We start from the raw sequence: 23,147 nt of genomic DNA on the forward strand, positions 1-23,147 counted from the left end.
CTTTGTGATTATTCAAATGTCAATTTATTAAACAAAATTACGACAAATGAAGATAGAACTTTGTTAATTAACATTTGACATAAAATAGGTAAGTAGTTATTTATAGTAGTTATTTTAACTAGCTGTTCCCATGCGGCTTCATCCGCAGGTAATTATAAAATGTTATCGTTTACATTTGTCAATTTATCAACTGCAAACGTCAAAATGACATGACATGATGACAATCCATGGCAATCTTGCTTCCTTGATGTTGGCAGCAACTTATGGTCTCTTTCCCACATAAGGATTTTTATCGAATATATTTACCAACTCTTACAAAATATATAGACTTTTTATTAAAAAAGGAATTATTCAAAAATATGCTGTAATTGCTGGCATCTTAGGCAACAAAGAAGTGTGTGTTTACGCTTTATTATAATACTATAGATAGAAGTATAAATAAAGACATCGTTGTTTTAATTTATCTTTCCCCAAAATGGAAGCTCATTTTATATTTCGTATTTGTACTGTTTAAAAGAATACCGAAAGCATTTCGTTTAATGTCGGAGACCTTGTCGGGCAAAGCAGAGAGGTTTCTTTCAAAGTGGAAGCTTTGAGAATGTTCGTAAAAGTTGTGTTTTATTTGATCGCTGCAAAAAGTTCATGGAGGTGGAAGAAGTTTTTATACTCCGTTTATTTTAAAGTTAAACTCGCAGGAAATGTACATATATTAAATTCTGTACAATAAATAATAAACTATACATCTTTGTGACTAATTTTAAACATCACAAATGCAATTAAAAACAAAATAGATGATAATGATAAAAGGTTTGCTTTATGTTATTATTCATTTTACATTCGTGAGTACATAATTTTACGTACGATGTACTTCCTAGCTAAAGGACAGTTAAATTATTGCTAGATTTTCGTCTAACGATGTCCTCGTTAACGATGTCAAGATAACAACGATATATTAAAACTCATTTCAAAATATCAGTCAATAACATGTAGAATGTGTACAAAATAGAGGAATAGTTTTCACTCATCCAATATAGATGCCCTCCACCTTTGTTTGGGAGGCCCAAGGCGCAAACACTCGAGCTCTCTTGTCGAGAGTATACTTGTTATAGAGCACGCCTTCAGATGCCGAGAGTGTAATTGTTTTTACTATACCACCGGTACAATGCAAACAGTTCAAACGACTAGAAAAAACGGAATTCATAAAAAAATAGCATTTTAACAATTTATATCAGTAAATGTATACTGTAACTTGGATTCTAACAAACTTAAACATAGACGTTTAGATTGATTTGTTAATAAGATGTTGAATACATAGCCATTGGTTTCCACTGCTGAAACATTTATGCAAAACTGTCCTTTATTTTCTGCTAAATGCTGAAGTAAATCCTCACCAAAGACAGAACCAAGTTATATAGATTTTAGAGAAACCATTGTTTATTTGGTATTAGACAATGGCGTAAACCTCAATAAGATGAAAGATGTTTTTAAAACTACTTTGATACTTAAAATATAAAATGGAGCACGTAGATTGCGACTCTAGAATTGGGTCGTGCGTTTAGAAAGAGATAATGACATCCTTCACATTCTTTTCGTGCATTGTGAAGTGCCAGAAAGTGTTAAATAAGACACGTCTGCCATCTTCTGGCAGTTAGCTATCCTGTACGTATTAATAGTTAGTGCTATCTAACTACGGTTTTGTTTATAAGAAAACGGCAAAACAGGAACAAATGCATCTATAGTTAGGTACCACCGGACTCGTCTCGAGGTTTTACAAACGATTTTCTAAGAGCTTTAACTATCTTTCAAAATCGCTACTTTCATATTTAACAGTCCAGTCTGAATGATAGGTATTTCATCCATAATTAAACAAAGATCAGGTTTGCAAAATTCTATTATAAAGATATTTTACACTCAATTTTGTTTTATTAGCAGCTAAGGAATTTGATATGAAATTTATATATTAATTAAATTAAGAAATTCAAGTTGATCATAGAAGGTTTTAATTAAACATTATACTCGTACATATTTCTGGAATTTCGAACCACGTCATGACAAAGCCACAGCGTGCCTTTCACGAATATCTTACATATATCTTATCTTACTAATAGTTAATATAAAAGGATGAATAGTTGTAAGAGTTTGTAGCCCAAATGGCTGAACAGATCGATGAAATTTGGCAGAGACGTGGAGGATAGTCTGTAAGAATACATAGGCTATCCACTTTTGCTTTTTTTTTAATTCCACGCGGAGGAAGTCGCGGGCTAAAGCTAGTATATAAATAAGATAATGTACGAACATAAGTTGTATCGCAAGTCCTAAGAAAAAATATTAATAATGTTAGTTTTTGGGCAAAATCAATGCATTTTAATTCCATTAAGCCAATACAATATCGTGTGAGTTTATTCTTTTATTAACTTAACTAGCTGTTCCCGTGCGGTTTCATCCGCATGAAATTATAAAAATTCTATTTCATTGTTTACATTTGTCAAATTACCAAAAACAAATGTCAAAATGACATGACATGACAAACCTTGGCAAACTTGCTTCCTTGATGTTGGCAGCAACTTATGGTCTCTTTCCCACATTAAGATTTTTATCCAAAATATAATGGCGTGAAAATATATAGCCTAAAGCGTGACGTAAGTGTAGGGCTTTTTATTAAAAAAAGGATCATTCGAAAATATCCTGTGATTGCTGACATCTTAGGCAACAAAGAAGTGCGTGTTTACGCTTTATTATAATAGTATAGATTTATATTTTCTCACTTTAATAAACGTAATTTTAGAGCTCTTCCTTTCAAAAATTATTTACTTAAGTACACCAAAGTTTCAGTTCCATAAAGAAAAGGTTCAGAATATTTTATAAGATTACAGAACCGAACGATTATTCGCATGACCACTTAGAGAAAATGCGATTTTCTCAGTCCAATGGTCTTATAAATTTTTTACTAATTCGGTTAAATTCTATCTCGGAAAAAGCTGTACCGACGGATTACTGTAGAAAAACAAATAGTTATGTTTTTAATATGTAACAAGTATCAAAATACTACTGCAATAGATTGTAATTTTTTCAGAATAGATCGCAGATATTTGATTTTGAAGTTATTAAAAAATGAGGCGTTCATTTTACACGTGAATTATGAACTCTATCTAGAGCGATGTATGTAGTTATCAAATCCGAATGGAGCGAGCCAGTGCGGCAAACTGCAGTGGTTTCTACTTTATATGTAATTTACCAACAACTCTGAAACGGGACAAAAAACGCTAGTAAAGTAAATACATTTAGGGCCTGTCCCACCAAATTGTAAATTGTCTGATAACAATCCAACATGTAAAATATGTGATGGAAATATCGGATTTTGTTACCTTATCTGACAGTGACGTCATTTTCAAGCTAATCTATCATATGCAACATAAACCAACTTATCATCTTTGATTCAGGTCTTTTTCTCAGTTGTTTTTAATACTTTTTCATGATTAGGAGAAAAAAACATCAACAATCTGCAGTTAAACTGTTTAAACTGACGTGCGATAAGCCGTCTTTAATTCGTTTAACAATCTGCACTATTTGGAAGCTGACAAATGCAGTGAAAAGAATTATATTTTTTAAAAGTATAATTAGAAAGCTGTTTAAAGTATTGCAGAAGGAATTCTGTCGTAATATTGTTGACATACTGCCTTTACCTAGAATGCTTTGTCTCAGCAAACTAAAGAGAACTTTCCTTAGAAGTGTGAACTTTGAAAACAATAGAAATTGTGTCATTTCATGGCGAAGTATGAATAAGCATTTTCTAGGCTAGCGAATTCATTATCCTGGCAATTGTAGCAGAGAGAATTGCGAATGAATGCAAAGTTATCGTTTTAATAATTAAAACTTTAGTACAAAGTAGCACACTAATTGAAACGACTACAATGACACATTTTCAAGTAAATGGAAAATGCATACGAGTACAAATGCATCAAACTTAATATTGGATAAAATATATAGTACGTTATTTATAAAAACATTTGTAATTATCTATAAAAAAAATATTGAATTGTTTAGCTGATACTATTCAATAAAGTGACTGTTATTTTTTTATTATACAAATTAGCTGTTGCTAGCGACATCGACCGAAAAAAAAACATAACCTATGTTAGAGATAACGTAGCTTTTTAGCAGTGAAAGAATTTTTGAAATCCATCTTGTAGTTTTTGTGTTAATATATACAAAAATCCAAAAATACAAATCTTTCCTCTGTAAAGATATGGATTATGGTCTATGGTTATGCTTATATCAAAAAATTTGATTTGAAGAAGTGCGTGAAAATTCAATAGAGAAACACTATAAAGTGAATAAACAAAAACAGTTTTAAATAAAAGTCATGACAAATTTAAAAACATAACTATCCTGTTACCATTTAAATTGTTAGTTTTACTTTAATAATATACATTTGAATGCTATACACGTACACTTTATAATTAGTATTCTGCAGCTTTCGTAATAAATATTATTATTTTGATAGTAATTCTTGCGTACTTTATCGGCATTATCAATTTGGTATGCAATACGTGGAACTATAAATTATTATAATTTTCTCCTTTATTTTTAAAAGAATTTCAACGAAAATTATTATGAAACATAAAATTTTAGCAATATCTATAATTTAATGTAATTTATTAAATAGAGATTCAATAAGATAAATAAGAGTTAATAATATCCTTTTAATCCTTGCATTTTACTCCATAGTTAACATTTCTGGCATTTTGCATGACCTAGGTCATCCGTGTACGTACTAGGTAAATGTCATCTTGGAGAAAATTGGGTCAGCGCACCTTCGATTTTTAGTTAATTCTATCCAATAATAGTATTTAATAATATGATACTAACATTATTAAAATTTAATAAACATAATTAATTAATTAATTAACCGATTCATAGCACAGTTAACCTTAAAATTTCGCTTCATTTAGTCCGTTTACTTAGATCGAATTTATTCCAGAAACATTTAGTAGGTGATGTAGATTATAATGCAATCTTATTCGAAATTATTTTTAGTTATGGTGTATCTAATTACAATTAAAAAAGAAAGAAGAAAATGGGTACTCACCAAATTGATTCCGCACGATCCAATACAACACTGTTATTTCACGAGATAATCGAGTTCCTATTTCAAATTTTCTATAGAATTGATTCGGACATTTTTATAATTTTTTAATGGTTTTATTTTGGCACTGTGATATTTTATTGTTAATTTTACGGCGCAAGTGTCCTTGCTCGCGGATCACACCCCGGTCATTGGGGATGTTGTGCCCGGGAACGAAGAAATATGTAGCGTAGCCGCTAGAATTTCATGATAATTATTTTCTTATCTTATTAATCATCTTCAAACTGGAACCGATTTCAAACTATACTTATCGTATTAATGTATTCTATCACCTAAGCGATGATAAATCTAAGCATCAAAATATGCTTGTATTTCATTTTATTTCCTAAAATATCACTATTAGTATTCTCCATTTACTGTACTTTAAAGTAGGTAATTCTACACAACGTTAATTTTATTTTTACGAGTATGTATTTATAAAGATTGTAAAAGAAGTGTATTGCCTTAAATAGACTTTATCAAATGTATCTACTCCACGGATGCCTATAGCCAGTTCCAGCATCCCTCCATCTCGCTCTCGTAGTGACGCATGCGCGACACCCTCAGCTGCTCTGCGCCGATCTGTTCTAACACAACCTCTAATGTTGCTGTTATCTTCTGTCAAATTGTAAAAAAAATTGTAATGGAGAAAACTTGTTGTAAGAAGGAATTTTTCACAACATCCGTTCATAGATTCTTTGAGACAATTATTGTTGTTTAGTTTTAGAAGTGAAATGTAAATTTTATGAACAAAAATGATAAATTAAATAAAAGTATACCAATATATACCTTATTATATGCTTTATAATCGCTATTAAAAGGTTAAATTAAATATTTTTGTATTTAAAAAGATACGACGTTATTTAAACTGCAGAATCGTAAGTGAATTCTCTAGTTAAATAAAAACTAAAAAGGAATTTTAGTTGTATAAGGTTGTAGGTAAAATTGAAACAAAAATGAAAACTAAAAAGATTCAGTTATGATTAAAGAGAGTTTATCATTTACTTTTAATTTTTCCTTGCAAATTAAAATGAAAAGATAATGACCTTTTTTATTTTGCCGAGAAAGGAAGCTATTAAAGTTTTTTGTAAAAGTCGAGCCATCACAAAGAAATTGTACAGTCTAAATGGAGGAGCGCTGCCGCCGACTTTATTACATTATTTCCTTCTTCCTTTGTAAAATAAAAATGCCTGTTTGTAATTTTAAATTAATTTAAACATTACTAAGAAATAATTTAATCTAAATAGTGAAAACTTTTTCTTTAAATTGAACTCAAGCAGCATTTGACAAGCAATAAAACAAGTCTGAAGTATTCCAAATCCAAGTGAAAAAGAAAACAAGAAGAAAACGTTTTGTAATCTAACTGTAGCCACATATCAGACGACATTTAAATTGATCTGTAACCAGAAAGCGAAGTGTTAAAAAAAAAACGTTGCGACGCTTTCATCGCTACAAATTCAACCGAAAAATATTGCCCGCATCAATTTCAATCCAAACACTAATAAATTGGCATCTCTCAACGATCTAAGACGGCACACAGCTAGACAGTTTATTAATAGCGGACATATTTTGTAAATCTCGACTCGAGATTCACCCCTCGACTGAATTCAGTGTCGTAGGAGTCGCGGCGCGCGCCGCCCGAAATTAAAAAAAAATAATTTGGCGCGAAACGAAAGTGTCAAAAACAATGAGTTACAGTGACATCTATGACAATTTTAATTTCGATTATCAAAAATCGAACGAAAGTAAAGGTAACGTCGATGTAAATGCCAATGAAAAATGTTGTCGAGGTGTGAAAAATGATAGTAAAAACATTCAGAGGAGTGAAGATACGAAAGAGGAAGAGAGTCACATACAGCACGTGCTGGGGCCGAGTAGGCGGTGCTTGGCGTGGGCTTGCAAGGCGTGCAAGAGGAAAACGGCGGCGGTCGACCGGCGGAAAGCTGCCACGTTGCGAGAACGACGGAGACTTAGAAAAGTAGGTTGTATGACTTTATAACTAATCTGCAAAGATTTATTACCGTCCGCATTCGCTCTCTTTAGTTTTATTTGAATCGTGATATGTTCTAGGATTATCTTACTTGAATAATTGCTTTGTTTTTCATTTTGGGTTGGTTATTACTATTGAAATTACTGCTGTAGGCGATTGTTTTACAATAGATATTTTTTTTACTTTCATGATCTTTCAGTTACGTTTGAATACTAATGATGTGTGATTTAAATTTGTTGATGTACGTAAACGTGTAGTGGTAAAAATAATAATTAAAAAAAACGACTTCCAAACAAAATATTCTCAAAAAAAAAACAACACACTAGAAAGTCATCATCATCTCCCCTGCCTTATCTACTCCCGTAGGGTCGGCGCACCGGGTTCTCGTCCTCCAAAGCATTCTATCATCCGTCATCTCAGTCATCACTCCCTTCTTGATCATGTCACCTTTCACGCAATCCATCCATCTCTTTCTAGGTCTACCTCTACCGATGTACCCCTCCACATTCATAACTAACATCCTTCTTGTTACATGCGATTCATCCCTTCTCATAACATGCCCATACCACTCTAACCTTTTACTCCTTATTTTCTTAACCACTGGGGCTACTCTCAAACTTCCTCTAATATACTCAGTTCGTATCTTATCCAATCGTGTTACCCCACACATCCATCTTAACATTCGCATTTCCGCTACATGTATTCTCCTTTCATCCGTCCCTTTTACTGCTCAACATTCAGATCCATACATCATGACAGGTCTTACGACGGTTAAAAAGTAACGAAACAATTCCTTGAATTACTTAAACCTTCCTTATTGTAGCTGTCATGTCTACAATTGTACAATTATTATTACTCAAGCTTTCGCCCGCGACTCCGTCCGCGTGGAATTAAAATAAACGAAAGTGAGTAGCCTATGTGTTCTTCCAGACTATCCGCTACATCTTTACCAAATTTCATCGAAACCCGCTCAGCCGTTTAGGCTACAAACTCTAACAAACATCCATCCATCTTAACTTTCACATTTATAATATTAATTTACTAATATGATTAATGTCGGTGTTAGCCGAGATAGGCAGTATATTTACGTAAGGCTTTCTACATTTTTACCATAACAATTGACAATTGAACGTATAGTAACATTTAAGTAACTATTTTTACCACCCTTTTCTTATAAGGAGAGGTTGGGAAGAGGAATTGGATTTGACGGTGGAGGAGATGCATAGGAAGGGGAAATATCCTCTTTATGTGCGTCTCCTCCTCCATCGTATAAGGGTAGGCAACGCATCTGCAATTGCGGATGTCTATGGACAGCGGTCGCTTCGCCATTTTGGCGATTTCAGGGCCGCATGGCCGCTGGCTCGTTTGCCACCTTATGTTATAAAAAAAAAAACTATGTTTGTAGAGAAACATTTATAATATTTGTATTTTTCACTCCTAAATATCATATCGCATCAATTACTGTTAAGTCGACAATATTTTCCCATGTAGTTAATTATTGATTCCTATTCATATTTCAAAATCTTTATTCCGTTGATGACAATGACTAATACATTAACCTCAATTCCTTTGTGATACTTAAATCATGGTTTTCTAAACAAAGCACGTAGGTACGATACGATTTACTTATAGCAGGGCTATTTTAATAGGTCACATTTGACATTTCATTGAAATTTAATAACGTAACTTTGTAACGGTAGTCATAAAATACATATAATATGTTGACATTTTGCCTGAACATTAACTCATACTATGTCCAACTCCAAATTATGTTTTCCCGTCGAAAAGCAGAAACTTTCTTGTCACTAAGACGTGTTATGGTAAGTTACCATTGTAACACACCTTAGTGTAGACTTTGTTAATTAAACGCAAAGGGAATTTTCACTTATTAATAACCGCCTTAACACTACACCCAATGACTGTTTTTCATTCACAATTTCCAACCGTTGAAAGTGAACGCTTCCTAACTTAAATTATTTTGGATGGATGTTCATTAAAAGATAACTGCAAAACGGCAAAACGGATTTCATTAAAAAAGGTTACTCTACCTGGATTACCGTATTAAGCTTCTTATTATTTTTTTATTCGGAGGAAATGATGTCGCGGAAAATCTAGTATCGTAGTAGTTATATATTTTCTAACTTGTAATGTATTGTACTTAACATTTATTTAGATTAGTTACTTTGATTTCTTAAATCTTTGTTCATGTGCTTCTACGAGTATATCTTAAAAAATTACAATATGAGTACGGTTAAGTAACCATTTAACAACTCTGAGTGATAGTAAGCGGTACAATATACGGTATTAATATAAAGAGCGGTAATCCCGTGATATAAATAAAATCACGATGTCCCAAAATCACGTTCCCGAGATTATAGGATTTAGAGACGCCGGATGCGAGCCGGCGATGTTCTGTCACATCCCTGAACATTTAATTTGTAATAGCTTTTATTGCTTATGTTATGGATGATATCGTTTTCCGAAATCGAAATTTATGACTGTAAAATTCTTCGTATTTTATAGTGCGGTAATAAATTGTCGCTTAACATTGAACACGATAAAATTCTATACTTTTATTTCATGGTGTCATATTCATCTCTTTTGACAGCGATTGATCCCAACTTGTAAAAATTATTTAAAAATTAAAGTAAAATCTTCAAATATCTTAATTCGTCCAAGTGGAATTAATACAAAAAACAAAAAGCCTACTGTTTCAAAAAGTTATACAATTTAAAAGTAAAAACGAATTTAAAACATTTGGCGTCCAAAGCTCGTGTAAGTATAATATGAAGGTTGGCAGAGGTGTGACAATTCTGGCACAGGTCGCAGTAACGGGGAAGCATGTCTCCGTTATGATGATATCTGACGTGAGATACAAACCGACGTCAGTGTACGAGCCAGAAATATTAACTACTTTGATATCAAAAGGAATGCAATGTGCATTAACTGCAGACAAGACTTTTCCACTTTCTCATTTCTACATATTGAAATCCCTGTTATTTTGTTTCAGAAAAAAAAGAAGAACTGATATGTTTTATACTTTCAACTTAAATTACATTTGTTTAGTGTCCAATACTGAAATTTTTAAGAACAAAGAGAATAAAATGCGACAATATTTCAAGTCGAACTATCTATGTGCTTACTGGCTTTTTCCCAAACAACGACATAAAACTCTACGCTATATGCTTTATGCTATGTAACTACTTACAACGAAAAGCGGCGCGTGCGCACGTAATTCAGTGGGTATAAATTAGGAGGGAAAATGTTACAAGTTTTTACCATTTGCGGTTTTATCACATTTTATCGCAGATTTTAGAAAAAAAGGATTCGATACGAGCGTATCCAAACAGGTAAGCAGGTACATATTTTAGTTAGTTGCCGTCTTACCCCTGCATTTTTGGTCTGGAATATAAGCAGAATAAAATTGGAGTGTCTGTTTGTAATATCAATAGAAAAATTTCAGATTTCGTAAAAATGTAGTATTTGCGTTGCTGATAACGAAAATCGCATTTAATTTTTTCTTGTCTATCTGTCTTTCTGTCTTTGTCTTTCCGCAAATCGAGTTTGTTCCGGGTAACCTCCGAAACGACGAGACCGATTTCAACCAGACTTTCACTGAAGGAAGGCCACAAAAAGTGGCCTATAATATGATATATTCTATGCCACTTTTTAGCTGCGTGGACAAAGTCTCGGGCAATAGCTAGTCTAAATATAAAATAGTCAAAGATATTATTGTACTTTATTAATTGTAATGGTATGCCGGTAGTTTCCTGCTGTCTGCATTTCAAACAGATCGTTTAATAATAGACGAGGGCTATTAGACAGGGAGAGACACTCTGACATACTGACAGGTTACCACACACTTAATCGCCTCTAAAGTGCCCGTTTTTAGTCCCCCGGGACGAATCTGTCACGGCAAATTACTTGCGCATGCATCGAGCTTTTAAGTAACTTTGCTCGTTTGTAATGAATTTAGTTTAGGGTTAATGAACCCCTTTGTCTGAAGGTACATTAAATCCTTGAGTTTATACTGATTTTAAGTTTTACGTTGATAAATCAAATACTTTTAATATTTCGAAATTAAATAAGAAACTTGAAAGTATATGCGCGAAAAGCTATCGTGGGTGGTTCAGTTAATGAATTTGCACTACTCATTATTGATTTATAGATGCTTATAATCATCATCATTATCATCATCATCATCATCACCAGTTCACTATACGTGCCCACTTTGGAGCTTGGAGTATATATCCTAATTTAAGGTGACTAGGCCTTAGTCATATTATGGCTTATGGCTTATTATCGTTACTTTTTAAATGTCAATAATTTGCAAGAGTTCATAAAATTAAAGTAGACAGTTTTATTTGTTTTTATGTCTATGTTTCTTATATATTTTGTAATCTTACAATAGTATGTAGACAAAAGTGTTCATGTACGTAACTACATCGTATTGGCATTAATAATCTGTGTAGTGTTCTAAACGCAGCTGACAAAGAATATGTCATTTTATTCAGCAAAAAATAATAAAGATAGTACATCATTATATCTACTGTATTTCAGTTATATCAGTAATAAATTAAGTCTTACAACAGTACTTTGAAATATTCATAACTAGTAAGGGTGTTTACAAACTATAGACTATTGTAACTTAATAAAACTTATTGGTCGATTTTAGTTGAACTGTTGTTAATAATAACGCAGTCTTTAAATAATGTATTTTAACAATTCAGCCCAGTTCGAAAATCTCTTTTTTTAGTGTGTGTCTCAGCGTACAAAATGCCTTCTACGAGTCCACTAAAACCAGACAAGTATTTCGTTTGATACTTTGAAATGACGAAGAAATGCTACAATGTCTTCTTACTCTTATTCGTAGCATCCTAAAACTCTGGTAATGAATTCATAATTCGTTATAACTAGTTACTTGCCGAATAGTGATGTCATATGACACGACATTTGTGAAGTTTCTTACAGTAAGTTAAGATTATTAAAAAGAGATTATTTAGCCTCGCCGTTCTCCTATTTAAATTTATTATCTATCAATATTTCGATAAAACGTCACTTGTTATAGTTATAACTATTTAAGGCTACCTAGTATGCTATATGAGTTCCTACTCGCTAGTTTGTTTTATCCCTTATCTTATAAATAGTCGTCTCTCCGTCAATAAACATATGAATATACGGCGGACATCTTAATTTCACATAAAAATAAATTTATCGCGTCCCTCAAAGAGCGGCAACAATTTATTTTTATTTTCAAATGCTTGTACCGTTTTGTTAGTGGCGTTAAATATTATGATTGCCATACATAAATCTGTCGAGTAACTTGTATAGCGTGTCGTGCTACGTTAGTTTCCCTAATTTATAAAAATCTTTTGTACGTGACACTATTGAAAAATATAACTAGATGTTTGTATGTTTTTATTAATATTTTTCATGATTTTACAGATTGTTAGTTTTAAATTAATGCAACACACAGATAAATTCAAAATAAAACGAAACAAACAGAGTTACAAATCTTTGGCTTTGGTAACCATTCAATTTAACTATATAAAAGCGAGTAAAAAAGTTGATTTTGAAAATTAGATGATTTTTAATAAAATAGTTAGTTACAGTTTTAATTATTAAAAAGTTATAACGTCCAAAGATTTTTACCCTTTTGAACAATTTTATTTACACCATCAACACATCAAAACACATGGACTTCTTCATAAACCTTTTTAGTTATTAAAAAGTTCAATTTAAAAGATTAACGACGTCTTTAAAAAGAATCTTTGCTGAATAGAAAGGGCTACGCGGCTGCTACGCGGCGTTTCTCACATTTTTATACGTCATAACATCTTTTTAGTTGATGTTCAGCGTCAGTAGGAATCGGGCCGTCTGTGTCAAATGAGCCGTCGCTAATAAGGTTGGCTAATTTTATATTAGTGCTTTACATCGCTAGAGCGGGCAGTGATGTTATTTCTATGTAAATTTACTTTTAGTGGACGTTGCATACTTCGAGGAGAGTTATGCTCCAATGAGACAGACAAGTACGCTAGTGGCCATTAAATGTTTAGATCAAAAGTAATGGGAGTGAATCAAATATTCTCTTTGATTATATTTTTAAAGAAACATTCGTTGGTAGATTTTCGATGTAGCTCTTCCTAAATTTTTACATTAACATTGTGAAATATTTAGGCTATTGATCTGCAAACAACATTTACAATGTAACTAACGTACTTACCTACGTCTACTTTCCTTATCAAAATATTGTTAAAACGATTGGAATCTGTGATCCACCGATGTCAGTTTAATTTCAAAAGTGGTGTACGATAAAAAATTATGGGATACCCTAGTGAAACTATATTAACTTATGCAGGTTAACGCAGCCTTTGAAGAGCTGAGAATACGAGCGCGGGCGGGTAGCGGGAGACTTCCCAAGCTGGAGATCCTGCGCGCCGCCATACAGCACATAGAAAGGTTACAAGCCGCCCTACGAGCCGCTGCACTCGTAAGTATCACTAGCAGAATAACCGTCAGCTTTCAGTGTTCAAACACCGGCACAAAATAACTATATTGTTTTTTTCTGTGTTTCCAAAGACATTATAATATTGGTGTACACGGGTTTCGGCAATGGACATTCACTTTAAAAATAGTGCTTAACACAAGAACTTCCTTAAATACCTCTGAAACAAAAGAGACTAAGTTAATAAATTAATGGAACCTTTTAAAAAATACAGGCTTTGATCGATTTCTTCCGTTTATTACAGTTTTTTCTCTTATGTTTCTATCCACAACCTTTACCCCTCCTACTCTAAAAGACCGTCAAGTATCACATAGTCAGATAGGTGCACTTGTACGGTTCAATATGTCATATTAGATCTTGTAGGTACAATATATCGTATTTGTTTTGTGTGTGCATCACGGCGCATCTATTTCAGCGCGCGTCCGTCACGCTCCGTCGGGCTGCATCTGATATCGTGACTGCGAGACGTGTACCTCGCTTCGTATGTCAACATACTATATATTATACAAGATATATGTTTGTCAGAATCATATATATTTGCTTTTGACAGGGTGATAATGTATGTGATGATTACGAATTAAACTGGTCAATCGGCAAGCTTGCACATTCGCAATTGGGTGGTTATAGATGACTGTCGTCAATATTAGATAATGTCGATTCATTTTCGAAATTTAGATAAAAATAGTCAGTAAGTAACAAAATCAGTAATAATCAATCTAACAAACAAAAGGAATCACTACTTGATAAAAACTAAATGGTATAACAAGTCTTACGTTATATCAATGGTGATATTCGCAAAGATTAGACCACCAGCATTCAAAAGTTTAGCAAAGTGAACAGTGTTGTGGGGAATGTAAGAAAATGTTAATATGACTTACGATCTAACTATTGCCAAAAATATGCTTAAAATAATTAAAGCACACAATAGTAAGCTATTTGTTTTCCGTGCTCTAGGTTATAATTTGTCTGTAGGAAATTGGGGGGTTAAATTATGTTGGCAAACAATATTTTGGCAGCTTGAATAGATTTCACTGTTTCAACTAAAGTGATTTTTATAACAGCTTTAGATATGATTTAATATTTCAAACTGATTTATTTCTTCACAAATAGAACAAAAGGCGAACGTAGTAAATAAACGGTGGCTGTATCGCAGTTTTTTGTAACAACTGCAGTTATAACTACCTAATTATTTTAAACATAATTATTTTATAATAATGTAACTAATACATTAGAAATTTACACTTGTAATGTTTAAATTAACACTTTAATCCTTTACTTTAGTTCAGAGCTTACGAAAAAGTTCTTAAGGCCACGTTTTCTTCCTCAAAATATAACAATGCTTTTACAGTTTTTATTGAAAAAGGACTTTGTTGTGGCCGAAACCAATAAATCTTTTTAAAAGTAAAATATAGATACATTCCAAAGGTTTGCACAAACGTGCTTTGAAAACGGCTTGCTTGTAATGAGATGCTTCTATTTGAATAGGAATTCTACATTATATATTTAAGTGCACTTATTACATGCAAATAAATCGGTTTTTACTTAAAGCAGTGTAACTGTATTTTCAGACATCTTTATTACTTTCCGCTAAATGCTACGATACACTTTTGTTGGACAAATTAAGGAAGAACGAATGGTATGTAGGCAGTAGGTATACCTATCGGTATAAGAACCATGTAAGGGTTTATCTTGTGAATATATAGTTTCATAAATAGTCATAAAAGGCGATAAAAAAGGATCAAGTTAAATGCATCGAGGCGTCGTATGCGAGCTGCGAGGAAAGGCGCGCGTTTCGCGGAGTGTCGCGAGGTTAAATCGTCATTAATACACGTCCGCGGATTATTTATCGCTACACGTGCGCGCCCGTATCGAAATAGAATTACACAGAAATAAGACCGGTGTGTCGCGACACGACCACGAAGGGCGGCCGATTAAATTATTTTAATTGGCGTCCAACTGCACTAGGGGTGTCGGCGTCCGGTATCGAAAGCTCGTACACAACTCTACCAGAGCCTCCATTCTCTACTTTTCTCATCTGTAATTTTTAAATATTAAATTAATAGATCCAATTACCAGTCCTTTCCCTGAACCAAACATTGCCATAAACCGTTTGTTTACTTCTTCGTGTCTATGAGCTTTTGTTAATGCAAATCAGCGATACAATACGTTACAGTTTTGAGATCGCGTAAAAAAATTAAATCTGGATATCGTCGTATTTTGCTTCGACCCGAAGTGTTCATTAAACTTTTTTACCAATATGTCTATGTCCGCAGCGTCCTCCTCATTTTTAAACTTAAATGTCGTGTAGATATCACACCCGTCCGGGCCGATTAAGTTTACCATTAAACTACTTTGCACCTCTTTAGTTCCTTTGTGCACACCCGACGCTTTCAGAAACACTAGAAACTGTTTATACCACTTTCGCCAGGCGTCCGCGCGCGCCGCCGGCCCACCTTGTAAATTTAATTCTGCTGGAGGTCTAGCGTGTTCCATTTTGAAAAAATACTACACTTTTCTAACAAAATCGTAATTTAACACCGCTGTCACCATGTAATGAAACGCCATATTGCACAAGACTGTTATTTTATTATACCCTCTAAATGAATACAAAAATATACAGATTATAAAACAACAACTTATTTAATACAGATACTACAAGAACCAAGCACTTAATTCTTTTCGATATCCGGCCTTTTTTGCATAACAAGTTTGGTATCTAGATAACAACTTGTTCTTCTAATTCCATACTGTAACTGGCAGCCCTCTTCCTGTCGCATGTTGCTTTTGTTTTGTTTCCCAATCAGATTATAGAACGTGAACGCTGCTCCTCCGGCCAATAAACATATTTAATGACATCGATCGATCTTTACTATTCGAGCTAAGCGCATCACTCTAGCTAACTTTAATATCTATCTTTGTACTTACCTAAACATACTTATATTAGTTACTAGGTTATGTAATAAACATTTTGTGCGTGCATGCAACTGTATCTATCAACTAGAATAACCGCAAAATTAACATTGAGTCCAAGTTGAAATATTTTATAATATGTTTGAACATTTTTCTTAAAAACCACCATTGATCATGTAAAAGAAAACTTGAACAAAAGCAATTTACACAATTCATGCGTATGATTTTTCTTCTTTAAAGTATAATTCTCGAAGTTTACGTGATAAATCGAAGCCTGACAGTCGGAAGAATGTGATAAACGGTTACTTTGATATGGGTCGGCAGTAGGAAGTGGCGTCCACTACTTTACACGGATTCTCTCGATATGTGAAATCTTGCAACCATTTTGTAAATGTCAAACTCATATTGTTCTGTTTTCTATCCATACTTATTATAAAGAAGAAAGATTTGTATATTTTTATGTATTGAAATAACTCAAAAACTATAGGCTTGATTTAAAAAATTCTTTCACCGTTAGAAAGTTAATTTATATGTGAGTAACATAGGCTAGATTTTTTTAATTCCACGCAGGCGAAGTCGCGAACAACAGCTAGTTATTCATATTTTGCGAATAGTTAATATGTTTGAATAACATGTAGGTATATTCCTTGTGACGTATGTTAGGGACGTATCTTTCGTAATTCTCAGAATATAATTGCGCCCCCTGTTCGTTGAGTTTTTTTAAGCTTGCTTACATATGACATTATTATCATATTACAATTGATTGTTTTTTTCATAATGAATATCGCTACCGTAACCTTTGTACACATAAGGTTATTTAGAGGCGAGCTGACATTTTGCGCACGCTAAGTGAGGCATGACCTGCCGCGTGTAACTTAACACATCAATGAGCAAACTGTTCACAGGTATTTCCCGGAACCATAGCCATCCACATTTATTTATAGATTATTTAAATAAACATGTATTAACTATTACTCTTAATACCGCACTTACTGTTATTACAAGGTTACTTAAGCATTTACTTACTATAGATTTTTCAAACAAAATCTACACGTATATCAATATCGTGAAATCAAATGTACGTTAAATTAAATTATAAAAGTCCTAAAATGATGTAAAGATTACATTTCTTTAATAAAATAACCTAATAAATATATTTTTCGTAGCTGGAGTCTGAAAGCTGCAAGACGTACGTGGAACCGGTGACGTCATCGCGCCCGCTCGACCGCGACATCAAAGCGGAACGCGAGAGACCCTTCCTCAACAGTGAGCTTACAATAATATACACTTGCTGTTATTTCATCACAATGTAATATTCTACAGTATCTGAAGCTTCACTTAAGGTTTAAATGTTTTAAATTTCTCTTATAGAAAACTACATACTGATTTCTTTATTTCACAGTACTTTTCTTATTAATATTATAATTGCCAAAGTTTAGATGGATTTATGTTTATTAGAGTCTGTAGCCTAAATCGCTGAATGGGTCTCGATGAAATTTGGCGTAATTGTAGAGGATAGTTTGGAAGAACACATAAGCATACTTTTTTTAATTGCACGCGGACGGATTCGCGGGTATAAGGTTGTCTTTAAATATACTTGTTAATTGTTTTAGGTGATACAGGGTCTTGCGGACTGAACAGCCTGGCGCGACTGCGATGTATAGTGCAAGCTTTAGCGGTTAAGGAAACACCTTGACCAAGGAAGCAACAAACCTTTCTAGTTTATTATTTTTATAAGAGAAGGCGGCAAACGAGCGGCGTGAACACCGAGGTGGTCAACGACGCCCATGGACATCCGCAACACCAGAGGAACTACAGATGCGTTGCCGGTCTTTGGGGTAATGAAAGGCTCGCTTCTTGAAGGTCACTAAGTCGTATTGGTTTGGAAATACCGCCGAGAACAGACCGTACCACAACGCGGCCGTGCGGGGCTAAAGTTCCGCGAAAACCGCACGGTTTTTTAAGAACTTTATTAAGATTATGATCCTGTTATAATGATAATAATGTTTATAGATAGTAATTTATGTAAAGAAAAATATTTATGTTTCAAGTGAAAACGTTGATTGAAATTTTATAATGCTTTTGGAGGAAACACTGAAAAAAATCAAGCAAATTGACATTTTGGTATAAGTTCTAAATAAAAAATAAAATTTATAAGTTAGCTTTTTTAGTTAGCTCAATTTAAATTAATACATAAGCATGTTGAGAATAAATAAAATGTCAAGACCGTTGGGAATAAACTGGTATAAATGAGAAGATATACAAGATTATTATTTAAGTTAGGTACGAAATATTTACTAAAAGAAATTTGGAACTTATTATAGCAAGAACTATTATTTTTAGAAGATATTCTAATTATACAATTCTGTTTTAGTTGTAATGTAGTTAAGTGTATTTTGTGTACAGTTTTTGCTCACTTTAAAAGATAATTGTGCCTTATTAAAATGTTTTAAGAACAAATTATCGTTTTATTTTAAAATGAAATAGTTAATTCAATACTGGGTATTTGTAAGGGTGGTAAAGAAAAGGTCGTTGATGTGTCGGAGTTGGATAAAACGGTAGCAAATAATTTTTAAAAAAACTTTAAATTTGCCATTATGCGATCTTTGTATCTTATCTCGATAACTTTAATCAATAATACAACAATGTGCACTTTATAAGATAAAACTCTAAATAGATGGCAACTGTAAATTTAAAACATCTCAGAAATAACAGGAAATTGTTAGAAAAATATTTAATACATAACAGAAACTAGGTTGCTAGCTGAAAATAAAGCGTTATAATTTAGTAACACCGAGGTCTAAAATCATTAAGATGTGATCTAGAAGTTTTAGAAACGCGATACACTTTTTTTCTGGGTGTTTGTTGTTTTGCCAATAATTCTAGCATTCACATTTATACAAATATCACATACATTTTAAGCACTAGGCATCTGGGTATGTAATCATTACTAGTACCATTCCGTCAAACGATACGCCGATCATAAATTATAAATTTAAACTCAAAAGTGCGCACACGCCCGTAGGCGGGGCTTGGCAACGCACTGCGTCCCGCCTACATAAACGCTCCTACTTTGTTTAGGCCTTCTTCACGGTTCATCTAGACTAGCTTCAGCGACACATTTAGTAACTACCTATTTGATTGTAAAAAACTTTTTATTTCTCGGAAAAACAGTCTAAACGTAAGTAAAATCATTAAATGCAAACTTTATAAATTAATTACAGGTTAAATTTCTATTAGGTTTTAAAGAAATTATTAGTTTTATTTACTTAAAAATGTGCAATTCCCTAACCTAAATATTTCTTAGATTATATAGCGAAATTGGTAGTGGACGTCCTATCCTCATCGATTGCTGGTTATTCTATCATTTTCATTATTATTATTATTATTGCTTTTCATATAGGCCTAATTTAAGTCCCTTTCCCTTTACCACCCTTTTCTTATAAGGAGAGGATGGGAAGGGGAAGTGGATTTGACGGTGGAGGAGATGCATATGAAGGGGAAATATATAAGGGTAGGCAACGCAGCTGCAATTGCGGATGTCGCTTCGCCATTTTGGCGGATTCAGGTGGCCGCTTGCTCGTTTGCCACCTTGTTATAAAAAAAAATGAAGGATGTCAGTAATCGCTGCATATTTCTAAAAAAATATATTAAAAAAAACTACACTTAGGACACTCTGACGGTTATATTTTACGCTATTTAATTTAGGAGTCGATTAAATTGGACAAACTCATCAAACGTGAAAGTGACAAAAAAAGCCAATAGCAGCAAAGTTTTACAAAATGTAAATGAAGTAAAATTTCTATAACATAGTACGCATGAAACCGCACGGAAAAAGCAAGTTAGGTTATAAGAAAGAAGAGTGTATGGTTTTATGTACCTAATACACTGTACCGTTAAAAAACATCTCACTTCTACTTTGCTTTCAGTTTTTGTTACTCTGAAAATAAAAGACAGAAGTATTTGTGAATTACATTCCGAGTCACGTTAAAACTTATTAAAGTGAAACACACTTAAAATCATCTTAGGTATTAGAAATTTTTCATCTTAAAATTATTTACAAGTTAACTTCTTGTCTTACGCGTTAATTTTGTAGTAGCTAAAAGCTAAGAGCCACATTCCCAAAACCACTTTGGATAAAAGCTTCTTGAATCGATTTCGAAAAAATCGAGTTAACTTATCGATTTTGATTCTCCATTTTGCGAATGACAGAAAAATGACATTTAAAATTCAGATCTAGAAAAGTCGACGGGACAGCAGCTTTTGTTATCGTTTTTGCTTTTATCAAAATATATGCCTTTTCTGCACCTGAACTAAATATTTTGGGATCTTTAATAATCATGAGTGACGCAAAAGATTCTCCGCCGCCTCAGGTTGGTTCTATTATTAGTATATACAGAAAGCCGGGCGCATGTTGCTTCTCTATAATCGATAGCGAAATTTAAGAAATATGCATACTTTAGGGTAAAATTACTAAATACACGAAATAAAAAAGTATTACATATGAATTGCAATTGGAGAATTCAAAGTTGTCTAGGAAACATGCTTATTAAAGTTTTGACTGTTCTTTACATTGCATGTCAATATTGGTAAATATTTTTTTTTTACAGGCTGCGCATCCAAAAATCAAACACGACTGGTACCAGACTGATTCCCAAGTAATCATAACGGTTCTCCTTAAGAATGCTCCAAATAACAAAGTGAAAGTTCACTATGGAGACCGCAGTGTAAGTATTTTTCTCATATTTAGAAATTAAAAAATATTTGACCAATAGAAAGTCAGATTGTCACTGAGTAACATTAACTATATTTATTACTAGACAATCTTTAATTCTGTGCGGATTGAGTCTTAAGAAAAAGCTACTATTTTTTTAACAATCCCTAATCAGGTATCCATATCAAGTGCGATTCCTGACTCGGAGTCAGAGTACAGCCTGGAACTTGAGCTGGCACATGAGATTGTACCTGCCATGTCCACATATGTGGTCACTCCCTCTAAGATAGAAGTGAAACTGCGCAAGAAGGAAGGTGTCCGCTGGACTCAGCTTGAAGGTGATGGTGAAGAGGAGAAGATTAAAGCTATTCCACAAGGTATATAAAGTCTATGATATCTTAATAATAAAAAAAACTGCCTAAGGTACCTTTAACAGAATATTCTTTTTTTTTTAGCCGTTATTGATGCATCTGGACCACAGCAACCAACCAAGCTCTTTAGAAAAGATTGGGACAAAATTGAAAGGGATATTAAGAAGATGGTAAGATAGTTTAAATAAAGTTGTTGGTACTCTAAAAACCCCGGAAATCACAGATTTCTTATCAGCTAATAATTGGCATGTATCGGACTGTCAAGTCAAAATTAATGTGATTTGCAAATACCCATACTGATTCAGAACCAAAATAAACTATTAGCCAATTATATTGTGGGGATTCTAGGAGCACACATAAAACACATTTCATCCAACATTTTTTGAAGTGTACTTTCAAGTTTAGTGCACTGTATGTAAATTAATTTATTGCAATTATTTAAAGGAAGAAGAAGAGAAAGATGCAGGTGATTCAGCTCTGAACTCCATGTTCCAGAAGATATATGGTGAGGGTTCTGATGAAGTTCGCCGTGCTATGAACAAGAGCTATGTAAGTATACCTGACAAGCACCAAGTGATAGCTAGCTGTCGAATTATCTTGATTTTTCATTTAATTAAAAATGTTCTCTTACATTTATTGAAAAAACTTTATTAAGCCCTGTTCATCATCAACTTGCCCTTGTCCCTATGGAGGGTTTGCATAGTATGTGCTGCTCTTCCTTACATTTATATCATCCGTCATTTTACACAATCCATCTTGTCTACTTTATAAGGCCCTTTTATGTCTTTATTGTCAGAAAACTTCCATAATAATAAAGGAAACTTTGTAACTCTTAATCTGGCAGTATTAGTATACATGTTCAGTTTTAAACTAAAATTGTGTTTTTAATTCATAATTTTCAATCTAGCACTATGACATAGCGGGTACTGTTTTATCAATGACTTATTTTCAGGTGGAATCGGGTGGTACTGTGCTGAGCACAAATTGGAACCAGGTGTCAAAGGAGAAGGTTGAAGTGAAGCCACCCGATGGACTGGAATTCAAGAAATGGGAGTCGTAAATGTATGGTGGAATATTCAAAAGGAATTAATTCCTTGTCACAGTAAGTGGTAACTGCCAAAGTATACTCACTATTAGATGTATGTAGGCTTTATATTTCATTGTCTATTTCCTATGCATTAATCAATTATAGGATTCAATATAAAATAATACACTACTTGAGATGTTTTTAACATACTATACTAATCTAATAAAGGTTTTAGCATTTTGCTTCACCTACTATATGTATTTTCATAAAATCTGTCAGCAAATATTGATTTGACTTTTCTTGTTTAATTCTGTTGTGAAAGATAGTTGTAATTTATTTATAAGTATTGAGTTATACCATTTAATTTTATCTTTTTACTAAAAATGGAGATGATGGAGAGATGTTTATTATGTTTTATTTGACAGCAAAACTGGATAATTAACAATTTAATCTCTTTATTTAGTTAAAGTAAATGTAACATTATACACTGATTATAAAATGCATA

General features: G+C 33.1%; 2 protein-coding genes across 2 annotated transcripts; both read left to right on the forward strand.

The window, feature by feature from the left end:
- The first annotated feature begins 6,790 nt into the window (after positions 1-6,790).
- Positions 6,791-18,284, forward strand: LOC106107096 (myogenic factor 5). The gene is made up of 4 exons (XM_013287798.1): positions 6,791-7,103; positions 13,474-13,605; positions 17,697-17,796; positions 18,144-18,284. Exons 1-4 carry the CDS (start codon positions 6,813-6,815, stop codon positions 18,224-18,226), a joined length of 606 nt encoding a protein of 201 aa, XP_013143252.1. The 5' UTR covers positions 6,791-6,812; the 3' UTR covers positions 18,227-18,284.
- A 2,466-nt stretch (positions 18,285-20,750) lies between these two features.
- LOC106107411 (suppressor of G2 allele of SKP1 homolog) lies at positions 20,751-23,037 on the forward strand. Its single transcript, XM_013288255.1, has 6 exons — positions 20,751-20,903; positions 21,141-21,257; positions 21,420-21,621; positions 21,700-21,785; positions 22,060-22,164; positions 22,568-23,037. The coding sequence occupies exons 1-6, from the start codon at positions 20,871-20,873 to the stop codon at positions 22,673-22,675; spliced, it is 651 nt and encodes a 216-aa protein (XP_013143709.1). The 5' UTR covers positions 20,751-20,870; the 3' UTR covers positions 22,676-23,037.
- The last annotated feature ends 110 nt before the right edge of the window (positions 23,038-23,147 follow it).

Source organism: Papilio polytes, unplaced genomic scaffold (assembly GCF_000836215.1).
Source record: "Papilio polytes unplaced genomic scaffold, Ppol_1.0 DF822067.1, whole genome shotgun sequence".
In the NCBI taxonomy this organism is placed as follows: Eukaryota; Metazoa; Arthropoda; class Insecta; order Lepidoptera; family Papilionidae; genus Papilio; species Papilio polytes.